Source organism: Ambystoma mexicanum, chromosome 12 (genome assembly GCF_040938575.1).
Source record: "Ambystoma mexicanum isolate Mex_15411 chromosome 12, UKY_AmexF1_1, whole genome shotgun sequence".
NCBI classification, from domain to species: Eukaryota; Metazoa; Chordata; class Amphibia; order Caudata; family Ambystomatidae; genus Ambystoma; species Ambystoma mexicanum.
This window is the reverse complement of record NC_090936.1, coordinates 796,358,175-796,371,553: the sequence shown is the minus strand read 5'-3', so window position 1 is coordinate 796,371,553 and position 13,379 is coordinate 796,358,175. Positions and strand designations below refer to the sequence as shown.

Here is a 13,379-nt window from a genome sequence, read left to right as displayed (position 1 = left end):
ACTTCTAAATGAGCACACCCAACAATTGTGCTACTTTGTGCTTCACAGAGGTGTTGCTAGGAGGGGCTGAGGGGGCTATAGCCCCGGCTCTTTTGGCTGTAGCCCCAGATAGAAGCTCAGGTGGTACAACCAAAATGCTAGCTAGCCTTGAGTCCCGCCAGTCCTGACATTAGCTTTGCCCCCGATCTTTTCCAGACCTAGCAACACCCCTGTGGTACGTCCATGCCATGTAATTTCCTTTGAGTAATCTTAGTAAGACAGCCTGTCTGATGATCCAAGATGGCTGGCTCTAAGTAGACCAACCATGTAGACATGTGAAAAGGCAAAAGTAATCTATCTCAACCAAAGAATGATGGATGTGGCCGGCTCAGTGAGTGAAATCCCTCTTCAATATCCAACTGATGTCAGGGTTGCAAGTGTTGTTGACTTCTGCAATCTTTCATCAAACTATTCAAACAGGAAACGAGGCAGCAAAGGTAGGGACAGGTTTTGATTGTATGCAGCTGTGCAGAAATGGTCAGGAAGCCAATAAAGGATCCCTACTGCCTCGTGAGCACAGAAACCTCAGGCTTTTCACAGGGTTACACCCTGAGCCTCACACAGAATGTTAACATGATACATTTAGTCGCTTACATTAAAAATGTACTTCCTAATGGTACATCAAATGACATTGGAGGGCATGGTTTTACAGCATCATTTGGGACAACAGCCGACCCAGAAGATACAGGCCACCCTACTAGTGGATCTTTCCATCACACATAAGGGCACCTGGCTGGGCAAATAGCAACCATGTGGTTCTTTATTCTAGTTCTCAATCCGCATCCAATACTGATGCCGAGCCGGTAGTTGGGAGTACCTGCGCCGTGGACAGAACCTGACCTAACACGTGCACTGCCTTAGGGGCTTTTGCATGTGTAATCAACTTTCTTTCTGGGCCTTCTCTCTAATCATGGCAGGAGGTTACCGCATCATCTCTAAATATGGCTGCCCCTCAGCTCGGACCATGGCTCGTGTAAGTCCAGGACCCTATACAAAATAGAATACTGTCATTTACGATACATGTTATGGGTATCACTACATATTATCCCCGCCAAAAATATCGCCGTATATATGGTCGTTTGGAACGGCCATAGGTAATATTTTTGGGGGGGATAATTTTGTGGGGTTTTGGGAGCAGGGTTTGCGGTGGTGTCCCCCGCTCCTTTAAAAATAATGTGGGAGTTACTGGGGTGTCCCCCGCAGGTTCCATGCCTTAATATCGGCTCAAAAATATGGCGATATTTTTGCAGGGATATTAACACATGGAACCATGTTATGATGGTCACACGTGTGCACAGCATTTTGAGCACTACTCTGTACAGTAACTTCTCACATGGTGTAGGTACAACATTAAAATGGTTGAAATTTGCCAACTGCAGACATGCCCTAACATGACAATGCTGCCAGCCTTTATGTGCAAAGCCATTCTAAAGGGTTTTTTGTTAACGTTTTGTTAAACCGTAGGAGCAACATTTTCTTAGATCTTTCATGTTATTGTTTTATTTTCTCTGCTCAATAGAGAATTATGCTATGAGATACTGACCGTGGGTGTTGGGCAAGCAACAGAAAGTCATTAATTGGTTACTTTCTGCACGTCATCCCAAACAATCCTCTTGTCTTGTTCCCCTCCATCTCCTGTATCGCCCTCCCAGTCCTCTATTTCTGCTGCTCCCCACTCGCTATCCTGGCTCTGCTTTGCATCCTGCCTTCTGTTCTACTTTCTTTGCCTTATATTTAAATGTCTTCATGGTCTTGCTCTGTCCTATCTGTCTTCACTTATTTCCTTGTACTACCCTCCCCCCCCCTTCATTCTCAAACTCTCCTTCTCCTCTAGGTACCCAGACCACCATGTGCTCAGTCCCGTTTACGCTCTTTCTATCTTATTGCCCCAAAATATTGGCACTCTCTTCTGCTTTCTATTCATTCTCTACACTCCTTCCTCCTGTTCCTCTCATTTCAAAACTCATTTTATCTCCCTTTCGGCCAAATATATTTTGTTGATTTTTACCAATTTCACTGGATATTGTCTGCCTATTGTTGTACAGGGCTTAGTCATAGGTGTTTTAGAAAAACAATTAAATTACAAAATACAAATGCCAGTACAAATACTGATTATGGGTGTTCGGCCAGCGTAAGAAAGTCACTCCTCTAAATATTGCAATGGTAAAATTAACCTGACTCCTCCTTCCTACTCCCTCGAAACGCAAAACAACTTGTTGTCACCCAGTCCATGCCCTTCCCGTGTGGGCCAAAAAGGTGCCAGACCATTTCAAAGAGGGAGAGAGTGCGAGCACCTGAGATGTTCACCTTCTCACCCCTTTATGCATGGATATGCACAATATGCAGAAGGGTCCTTTACCGACCCTTCTGTGCATTGTTCTTCGTGGGACAGGCGTGGTATGAATCACTGCAGCCCCACTGTCTTCCCATCTCTTTCACAGGGATGGGAATGCATGGTTAGCATTTTTAAAAACACAGAGATAGGCCATTTATTTAAACAACCCAGCATGTGGTACTTCTGATACAGTGCATGTCCAGGATGACTTTACTGCCCTGACGGCGTAAAATCTATAAGGGGGGCAGCGGGTGGACTTCACAGGATACTGCTTGTGTAAGTAGTAGTTTCCGTATATGGTGTTCCTCTAGCAAATCACACAAGACTTATAATAACTCTCTAAGTGTTGTAATACCTTTCTATGAAACATGTGTTATGTGTTGTCAATGGTTGAAACAAATGTCCCTTAAACCCTGCCTTCATTGTGTTGACTTACCAGATTCTGTACCATGCACATTCTTTCGCTTCTGAGTTCAGCCACGAGCCCATAAATATCCACAAAATCATGATGGTTGATGTGCTGGGCTAGATGGTCCAGTGCAACATATAAGCCCGTTCTTCCCACTCCAGCACTAAACAAAATGAGAGGGAAAAAAATGCATACTATGATGAATGATAAAATGGGCAACGATGTGCACAAGCTTTTGTGAAATGGAGCTGGTTGTTATTGTGTTCTCACTAGAGTGGCATCCATGAAAATCTGAAGCAGAGAACTGCAGTACACTCATGAGCCATTCACAGTACAGCATCACACGCGTTAGGTGGATGACGCCATTTTGAGTCATCCTGCAGTGCTCTCAGCATCTCTGCACTGTGGTCGGATATGGATAGCCTTAGCATGCGCTGTGGGTGGAAGTCGGATCTGACCTTTATATTCTGGAGCCAGGAAGACCCTTCTCTTTTGCCCTTTGGTATTAACCGCTCTGAGATGTGAATTGCCCTTAGAAGAGTCACCCCCTGATGTAGAAGCGTGCATAACTAGCATGTCAATGAAAGTATGACTATGGCGAAACCGACTTTGACCTAACTTCTAAGCTTCCATTTGTGTTTTATACTGTTTAGTTTACAGCTATGTAACTATGTATTAACATATTTACATATGTATTTTATGTATTTAGTTTTTAGCTATGTAAGAGCAGACGGACTGCCTGTGCTAATATAAGCACCCCCTCAGCAGCTTTATGTAGGAATGTGTGTTTTATTATTCAAGTGTGCACTCTTTAATGCCGCAGGTGAGGATGCTTGGCAGTAACACAGGGTGGACTTCTTACCGTGGTAAGAAGTTTACTTTTATAGATGACATTTCTCTCTGATAAAACCGACCGATTGATGGCAATGGTCCTAAATCTAGCGGGGCCTCCGTAGATTTGGCACAGAACTGCATTGCAAATTCTCAGTAAGCCTACTGCTGTGAGAGCATCTCTGATATTGAGAAGGGGCAGTATTTCCCTTTTAATCTGGACTCAGACCTTGGTTGTATGCCTGACAAGTGTGGCTGCCCACAACTCTGGGTGCTACTGTCACAAGCACCCTTGCAGCTCCACCTGTTCTTCTTCTGGTGTCAACGTATCCCTGTGCCAGAAGCCTCTGATGCCCTCAGAGATCCACCCACACAGCGCTTGGCTGTGGCATCATCTGCCCTGGGGCCATGATCATGCTCACAGATGTAAGCAACGGTCCCTCAGATGTGGAGCGCTCTTGCAGCACTTCCTGTAGAGACCCTGTAAAATATGTCTGGGGTCATATTCACACAGGTAACATGTTGGAGCTGTTCGACCTGACTCTTCCCAGAGATACCCTTGAGCTGCAGATGCCCTTGCAGCATGAGCCGCTCCACCTGTGGTATTGCTGGCACTTCCTCGTGTACTTTGGGGCACAGGTCAGATCCATGGGTCTGCTGTTTAGGGGTCCACACACAGGGGAAGGCATTGCCTTATGATGGGAAACTAATAAAGAGATCGTAATATCGGTTTCACTGCTGCTTCCAGCCAACACATACAAGCCATCTACTCTATTCTCCTACTCTTGGCAATCTTTCTTCCCTGGTTTCTGCAGTATGTTTACATTGCATTCCCGTAGCAACACGGACACTTGTCAATTGTTTGCTAGGCAAGCTCCCTAAAGCAGAATGACTCCCTACACCTATCAATTTAGAGAGGATGCCACTGCCTATCAAGTGATACTGGCTTACTTTGTCCTGCATCTCGATGTGAAAGATGCTATGCCTATTGCCTTCACCCTTTCGTTCGTTGACTGTCCAATCTATAACTGCACTCAATTCCTTATTCCTTGTTCCTGTTATACTGTTCCCTGACCACAACTCTGCACGAAATCTGCACTTTTTTATTAGCTCCACCCATTTTCTTTTTGTTTGAGTAAGTTCTGAGATCTCAGTTCGCACTTCTTATTGCTAGGCATCCATGGACTGGTGTGTGTCCTCTCGGTCAGTGTGGAGGTGGGAAACGGCCATCCTTTCCTCTGCTTATGAAGTGCAAAAATAAAAGCCGGGAAGGCCTTGAATTGACAATGTATCTCATTGGAGAGTCTGGCTCTTGGGGTGTCAATAAATCGCACCTTTTGTGAATTCCTGCAATCAGTTTAGGGATTTGGATTTCATTCCGAAGGCAGCACATTGTGATCAATGACTTGTATAATAAAGGGTACAATCAAATGATAAAGTTCAGACCCAATAGCTCACTCATTTTATATCTCATACTAGAGTCTTCAAGTACCAGGTCCTCATTCAGTTTTCACCTGTGCTTTAAGTGCTTTCTTCAACCAACAGGTAAAAGTCAAATCAAAAGTTAGATAAAACAGTGAGCATATTATCAGCCAACAGTAAACATTAACATGCAGACTTCTTCATACAGACGATGTCAATCACGTATTGATACAGGGGTTGTTTCTTACAAACTAATCTAACCTCCACATTACTAGGGCCAGCTTGAGCACCTCTCAAGTCCATTATGCAACCACATATTAACTACATTTTGCACTTTGTAACGTCTAGTCTAGAGACTGCCTTCACAGTAAAGCCTGTTTCAAACCTAGCTGTATATTAAGGACATTTTCTCTCACGATGACGTAACACTAATCATAGTTAAAAACATGCATCCATACTACCACAACAACTTTCCCGTCCCCTCACCCCGAGTGTCCTTTCCACCACTCAATTATTTGAGCATTGTCTAATGCCCCTTTTCCTTTCTCTCACTCCCAAGGCCTTGATTCCTATTCTTGGTAAAATATATGAGTTCACTCACCTTTTCTTAGATGCTATAAAACGCTGAGCCCTTTTGTGGAGTGTCCAATTTATTTTGCATTACAAGGGATCACTCTCGCACATGGAGGACTATTGACAATCATGTACATAGAAGTGACAACATACTAACCCCAACTATGTGACACCAAAAGACAGAGTCAGAGCTTTAGCTACCTTCCTGGTAGAATTTATGAAATTACAAGATTGCAAATGTGAAAGTTGATCATTCTGAAGAAGTCAAGATATGTTCATGCTATAATTATAAACAATGGTGAAGTGTCAGGTGGAATCCTTCGGCCCTCTCTTTTTCAAGTCTGAGGAAAAAATGGACAGCAGCCAGTGATATCTATAAACGTCACTATTTGGGCATAGACAGTGGAAATAGCAAATCCGGAAGAAATCCAAGGGAAAATACTGAGCATCATCCAGTTTATGGATACTTCTGGGACTATAGGTCTGAAATGGTGCATTCTATGGAGGTAGGTCTTTCACGTCTTCCCTGGAGGTTTCTTGTGTACTTTATGGCTCTAAACATCCGAATAAAACATTGAGTAGATTCAAATACAACTGAAGCATTTGGGAATATTTATTGATATTTTGGATTCCTTCATTAACAAAAAAATAGCAATTAATAATAGAGAGATTACAACTTTTGTGCATTCATTTTCTTTCTCACCTCTCTTTTGCTGTTATTTTCTTAATGTTGGCAGCGCTCCACTCCCAGCTTGCATGGTCCCGATCCATGTGCCTCCTTCCTCCCATTCTCCCTCCTCTATCATCCTCCTGCCCCACTTCCACCCACCAGGTCCGTGATTGGCCTGCTCCATCCAGGAAGCAATGCTCATTGCAGAGTTGCCATGAGCAGCCTTGCCCGGGCAGCCGGCCAAGTGCCAGAGACAAAAGGCATCTCCCCTCTGAGCAGCTCCTATCCCTGTTTGCCCCTGTCCGCCCATGGACTACTGATAAAGTACCCTACAGCAACACCTAAGGTAGGGTGGTACAGGTGGTGAACACAGCCATTACTGTGCTCAATTAAAACCCTGCCACTTCGTCATTACTACCATCAAATTAGAACACTGTGTAGATTTCCTGCTGTGCTATTTAGCCAGCTTGGTAGTTGTATTTTGGGAGATCACAATGTATTGGAACTAGGTGGATTTTGGTGGCAGAAAATATGTGTTGCACTCAGAAGGATTCTTGGGGGTAGACAATGTATGGCACTCAGAAGGATTCTTGGGGTGGGCAATGTATTGCACTTAGAAGGATTATTGGTGGTGGGCAATGTATCGCACTTAGATGGATTTTGGGGATGGGCAATGCATTGCACTTAGAAGGATTCATGGGGATGGGCAATGTATTGTACTTAGAAGTATTCTTGGGGGTGGGAAATGTGTCGCACTTAGATGGATTTTGGGGATGGGCAATGTATTGCACAAAAAGGATTCTTGGGGTAGGCAATGAATTGCACTTAGCTGTGTATTTTAGGGATGGGCAATGTGTTGCACTTAGATGGATTTTGGAGATGGGCAATCAATTGCACTTAGAAGGATGTTTAGGGGTGGGCAGTGTGTTGCACTTAGATGTATTTTGGGGATGGGCAGTATGTTGCTCTTAGATATATTTTGTGGATAGGTAAAGTGTCGCACTAGGCTGTATTTTAGGGGTAGGCAATGTGTCGCACTGTAAGAGGATTCAATTCAGCACTACAGCTAAATTAACGCCTAGTCTAGAATACTGAATGAAAACCCTTATTGATATATCTCTATGTCCAGTTCATGCGTTCTGGATGACTACCCCCATATAACACCCCTCTCTTGGAATCCCCCTGACCCCACTGAGCCAAGAAGTAGTTCTGTTTTGCAAGTTTAAAAGGTTTATTTGATAATTTAAAATATATATATATCACACTTTATAATAAATTAATAATTGAATAGCACACTTAATCTGATATGATAAAGATCAACAACGGAGAATCTGGCACTAACACGCTTCTCTATAATCAATAAGGAGTTGACATGAAATGGATAAGGTAGCACACAGGTGAATAGGAACGAAAGTATAATGGGGTAGAGGATGATTTATGTAAGTTCAGATGGATGCAATATTCAATGAATGAAATGCAGTATAGAAAATACTCAATATGATTTCAACAAAACAATGTAATCACTTTTCTCTGGCAATCCCCTCCCCCCCTTGATGCAAGGCAAGGAAATGGAAGGAAAACACACAGTTCTCAGAATGCAATCAAATGTGATTCAGTTCACCCCAGCAAGCTTAAAGAAAACAGATAGGAGTTTTGAAAACACAGGCCCAAATGCTTTTATATGTGCTAGCAATGGATGAGAAGTATGCTGGAAATGCTTTTAATTCCCTTTCAGAGGTTCAGGGTGAGTGGTATCTAGTTAATATTAGTCCAGGCTCACACTAGCAATGAGGCCGGGATAGTTAACAGGTTAAACGAATTTCTGGCAAATGGAAGGCAAGCAGCAGCTGATTTTACATGTGGAGAAATTTGCAAATCGCGGCAAAATTCGCGGATGCGCCGAGCGCTATTACAGAGGAACCACAAGGACTATCTCTATCGTTTTGGGGTCCTATGAAAGCCTAGGATATCAGCTTCAAAATGAAAGTTACTGCAAGTCTCTAGCACAAACGGTTGCGGAGATATGAACGATTGAATAAAGGTCGTTTTTCAGATTTGAAATTTTAAACGCACACTTTTTCAGCTTTAAAAATGATGGCAGGATAACACAATTGCTAAGCTGCAGTTCTACTTAGGTTAAAAATGGATTGAATTATATTATTTTAACTAAGAGATTGGATCTGCACAGTTTTACTATGTACTCACACTATATTCTTGAATTAAATGGGCCTCGTCACGGATCTGGTCAGGGTTTTAAACTGGACTCTGGTCTGGTCTGGTCTGGCCTCTGCACTTCACAGTGATCTGGGTCAGCTCTCTCTGCTGGTCTGGGTCTCTCTCTTTCTGGATCTCTGGTCTGGGTCTCTAGTTCTGGATAGATTGAAGTCTCTAGTTTGGCTCTCTGGAGGTTTGATGGAGGTAAGTATGGATTTTTCCGGCAGAGCGTCCCGCTGCAGATGGATTTGGAAGGTCCCTATCTGTCCTGTCTGTCTGCTTTTATGTGTTTAGAATGTGGGTGTGTTCTAGCATCACTGACCCTACCTCTCTCTCAGCTTCTAATTGGTCAAACTTCCATTTATCATTTGATTGGGGAATGAACTGTGAGTCAGAGGGATGTCATTTTATGGCTTGCAGATAGGACACTCCTCTGTCAGATTGCACACATTCTATATTTGATAATAAAAGACATATTTCACAGTTACACAGTTGCTTGAAATTACTTATACATGGTGTGGCTGAATTTAGCCATGTCTCTGTCCAAATCTGCTGTTTCTAAGAGCTTGCATTCAGAAATGGCACATAATTGACTTTTTAACTGATTTTTCAATTTCTGACATTGACCCAACTTTACAAACATGTGCGCAGGGAGTATGGACATTAACTGATGAAGTTTCAGACTTTTAACATGCATACATTTAGAGTAATATCCACTTTTCCGCTAACACCCCCCTGAACATACCACCGGTTCTAAAAACCTCTTAAACTGTGGGCAGAAAAATCACAAGAATTATGGTGTCATTTATAAAATGTTCACATGTCCGTACTATGAGTTATTCATCTTTTTCTAAACAATATTCTGGCTACAAAGGGGTGTGGTTTACCCTCAGCACAAGGTTGAATTTCTGGTTTTTCCAGTTCTGCCAAGCCAGCTTGCTCTCACAGGCAGTGCCCCTCCCCTTTCCTCAGGAGGAAGCCACTTTTTACGACCATTTACGACTCATGCCAATAAAACCTTTGCCTGAGCAAGGACAGGGCTTTGTTCACTTTCCTGCAGAGCACAGGTAATTCAATTATCAGATAGATGGCATATCCTTAGTGTGAGCAGCAAAAGGGCAGCTAGGCCTGGGAACACAGCTGTGACTCAAGTTTCACTCCTGATGGGGGTAGTTGCCAGGCAAATTGGAATCTCTTTAAGCTGTCATTTCTGTTCCCCAGTTTCTGCATTCAAATAAAACTAAACATTTTCACATATGCAGCTAGAAGGCTGATTCTAAGTTTAAAACTATGACATTTAAACAATTGCAACCTATGTGACACTCAAAAGTAGGTCACTCAGTCAATTTAAACATTTAGATTTTTTTTAGTGTCTTTCAGTCCAAATGTACTTAAACTGCTGAAATCCACAGCGCAGCCAGTCTTGTTATAAACCTTCAAGTCACTTCAGAATATAACTTTACATTGGATCCACCTCTCAGTAAGTCTTTCTTTGGCCTGTTTTGGGTTCATTTATTCAGTTTTCTACAAATTCTGGTGGTTTTAAAACGCCGGCTTTTGGATAGTGGTGAGTACTGGTACTGCACCCCTTTTTGGGATTTAAGAAAATGAATTCCCAACAGTTATGGGTTTGCTTTTGGCAATCAGCATTGCCATTCCCAATGGTTTCAGACTACTGTGTGGGTAGTCCAATGGTGGTTTTAGGCAGTGTCCTTCTGTGCCCATAACATCGACAAAAATGAGTGGCAGCCTATTCTTCATGCATTTCCCTGTGCATTTTCTGGGAAGCTCTGGCCATCATGATGTTTTCCATGTCAGTACTGCACAGTTTTGAGGTAGGGCTCGGATGCATGGGTAAATACATCCCACAAGCCCCTCTCTTGCGATGGCCATTCTATTTCACGAATGGGACTCGCAAGACCTGGGATGTTTCCTAATCTTCTTCCAATAGATGGCACAGTTCAGCATCTTCTTCTCCATCCGGTACTGATCGATCGGTTCTCCTCGCCGGTCCTGATGGGAATATTGGGCGGTCCACTGGGCCCATTGGATCTTCGTTCCTGGTCTCCGGATCGCCCTCCTTGGCCCGTCTCCAGGTTTTCTTTCTCCTAGGACGACAAAGGAAGAGTGGCAATACCTACTCATAGACGTTTTTCCACCACTGTTGAGATAGTGGGGCAGCATATGCATTTCATCATAACGAAACATTATATTCTTATTTTGAAAAAAAAACAGTATAACTAAGAGACAGTTTCATGCAAATCACAATATTTTAGAGACTAGATGTGGTATGTTTTATGGTTGGAACTGAATTAGTCTGAGACAGTACCCGCTAGGATTCCAGAGGATTCCTCCAGTTGTTGCAGAGTGTGCCTGGGATGGCAACATTTCAACTGGTTTATGTGGACCCACTTGTCTTCTCCCTCTGCCAAAGGACCTTTGGGGATGTGGATTTTGTAGGCCACAGGGGAGATTTTGTCTATGATCTCGAATGGTCCCTTCCATGTAGGCAAAAATTTGCGCTGCTTGGCCTGGTAACTTTGGAAGTTGTATAGATAGACCCGGTCTCCCACCTGATATTCCTTCCTGGAAGTTTTCAGGTCATAATGGGTCTTCATGCTATCAGCTGATCTTTCTAGATTCCGCTGAGCATAAGCAAAAGCATGTTGGAGGTGTTTCCTTAAATTCTCTACATACTCATGAGTAGTGGAGGCATTTATCAGTGTCTGCTCTTGGGTCCTGTAGAGCAAATGCTGAGGAAGCACCATCTTGCGCCCAGTCATCAACTCAAATGGTGACATTTTGGTTGCAGATGAAGGGGTAGATCTGATGGCCATTAGGACCAGAGGTAATCGGATATCCCAACTTGGCCCAGAATCTGCCACAAACTTCTTTAATATGCTCACAATTGTCCGGTTATATCTCTCTACTGCCCCAGAAGAAGCTGGCCGATAAGCAATATGCAACTTCCTTTTGACCCCCAGTATCTCCCACATCTTTGTCATTACTTCACTGGTGAAGTGGCTACCTCTGTCTGACTCAATCCTTTGAGGTAGACCAAAACGGGAAAAGATGTGGTTAATCATCAAGGCAGCTGCAGTTTCTGCCTTGCAATTTGGGGCTGGAAGACATTCCACCCACTTGGTAAACAAGCATGTCACAGTCAACATGTACTTATTCCCCCTAGCCGAGCGAATCACAGGGCCTACAAAGTCGATTTGTAGATCTGACCATGGCAGTGTCATCCCCCGCTTTTGTAAAGGTGCCCGGTGTGTGAGGGATGTCGGCTGAAATTGTGCACACACAAGACAACCCTTCAAATATTGGTTGAGGTCCTGCCCCATGTGTGGCCAGTATGCAACCTCTCTTAAGATTTCCAGCGTTGTGTGAAACCCCCTATGACCGGCGGTGGCCGCATCATGGGCGTGACTTAACATCAGGCTTCGGAATGAGGTAGGAACCACCCACTGATCGTGGCCAGCTTTCGATTTCCTTACCAACAAACCGTCTTGGATCCGGAACATTTTTGGACATTTCATCAACACTCTTAGGTCCTCTTTCCCAATGTAATCGGTATCCGTCAGGGGAAAGTTCTCAGGGTCCTCAAGGTGCTGGTAAAATTTACCAATAATTGGATCCCCCTTCTGAGCAGTAATCAAATCAGCATCAGGGGTCTCCTTACTCCATTGTGCAATTGAAAGGTCGTTGTGAGCATTTGTCTGGGACCTAGTGATAGCAGTGACCTGGATTTCCCCCAACAGGGACTCAATCTCAATTAGATCCCCTTGGATGGCCCCGGTTTTGGCCAGCTGATCAGCTAAGTCATTTCCAGTTTTGTCTGGTCCCTCTACTTTGGAATGACCCTTAATCTTCTTCCAATAGATGGTCATCCCATTCGATGTGACCAGATCATCAATGTTTTGGATCAACTTCCCATGTTTCAAGGGTTTGTTGTTAGCACATAACATGCCTCTGGTTTTCCAATTAAGCAGGTGCTCCACGAACCCGTTCCGTACATAATCTGAATCTGTGATTATGACCAGTTCGTGGAGTTGATGCTGGACAGCAGTGAGGATGGCCTGATGCACAGCCATCAATTCTGCCACCTGACTACTTCGGGGACCAATTTTGTATCCAGCGGAGGGTTCTGGGGACTCATTCACCCATGCATTCCCTATGCCGGCCACCAGTTCTTTCTCCCCGTCGTTGTCAACATGGTAAGAGCATCCATCCACATAGACAGTGGGCATTCCCTCACACTTGTCCTCTTCAAAGACTTTGTGGGGGGAATTAAGGTATGCCTCCATGTTGTCCTTTATTTTTAGACTTTCGTCCTCGAGACAGTTTTCTCTGGCACAATCATGCAAGTCAGCCAGACCTTGCGCGAGGGGACTCTTCTTGTTTTGGCCATATCTGACCTCCACAGGAAAGCCTTGCATTGACAGAATCCAGGAAGTAATTCGGGAATTACTCACATTCCCGGCCCGGATTCTGTCACTTTGGAGATATTGCAGAGGCTGGTGTGGAGTCTCCACTATGATGTGTTCCCCCTGGATAAACGGGCGGTAATTCTTCAATGCCCACACCGTTGCCAGGAGTGCCTTCTCACAATCGTTAAATTTTTCCTCCACAGAGGATAAAGTTTTGCTCGCATAGGAGATTACTTTATTGACCTTGTCATGCTTTTGGTATAATACGGCCATCAAGCACGTATTAGAGAACCCTGTCTCCAGGAAGAACTCCTTGTTTCTGACAGGGTAAGCTAGGCAAGGCGCTTGTGAGAGGCTTCTTTTGAGTTGTTTTACCGCCTCGGCTTGTTCTGGACCCCATTCCCACTTGACCCCCCCCCTTCAGGAGATGAATCAGGGGTTTGGTGATCTCTGCGT

General features: G+C 43.9%; 1 protein-coding gene across 12 annotated transcripts in view; it reads right to left on the bottom strand.

Annotated features, from left to right (window-relative positions):
- PTPRQ (protein tyrosine phosphatase receptor type Q) overlaps window positions 1-13,379 on the bottom strand; it is a 2,012,995-nt gene that overhangs the window by 66,602 nt on the left and 1,933,014 nt on the right. For all 12 annotated transcript variants that reach the window (XM_069629300.1, XM_069629298.1, XM_069629293.1 and 9 more), the window contains one exon: window positions 2,811-2,946. In XM_069629300.1, coding sequence (XP_069485401.1) covers window positions 2,811-2,946 — 136 coding nt within the window. The remainder of the gene's footprint in view (window positions 1-2,810; window positions 2,947-13,379) is intronic.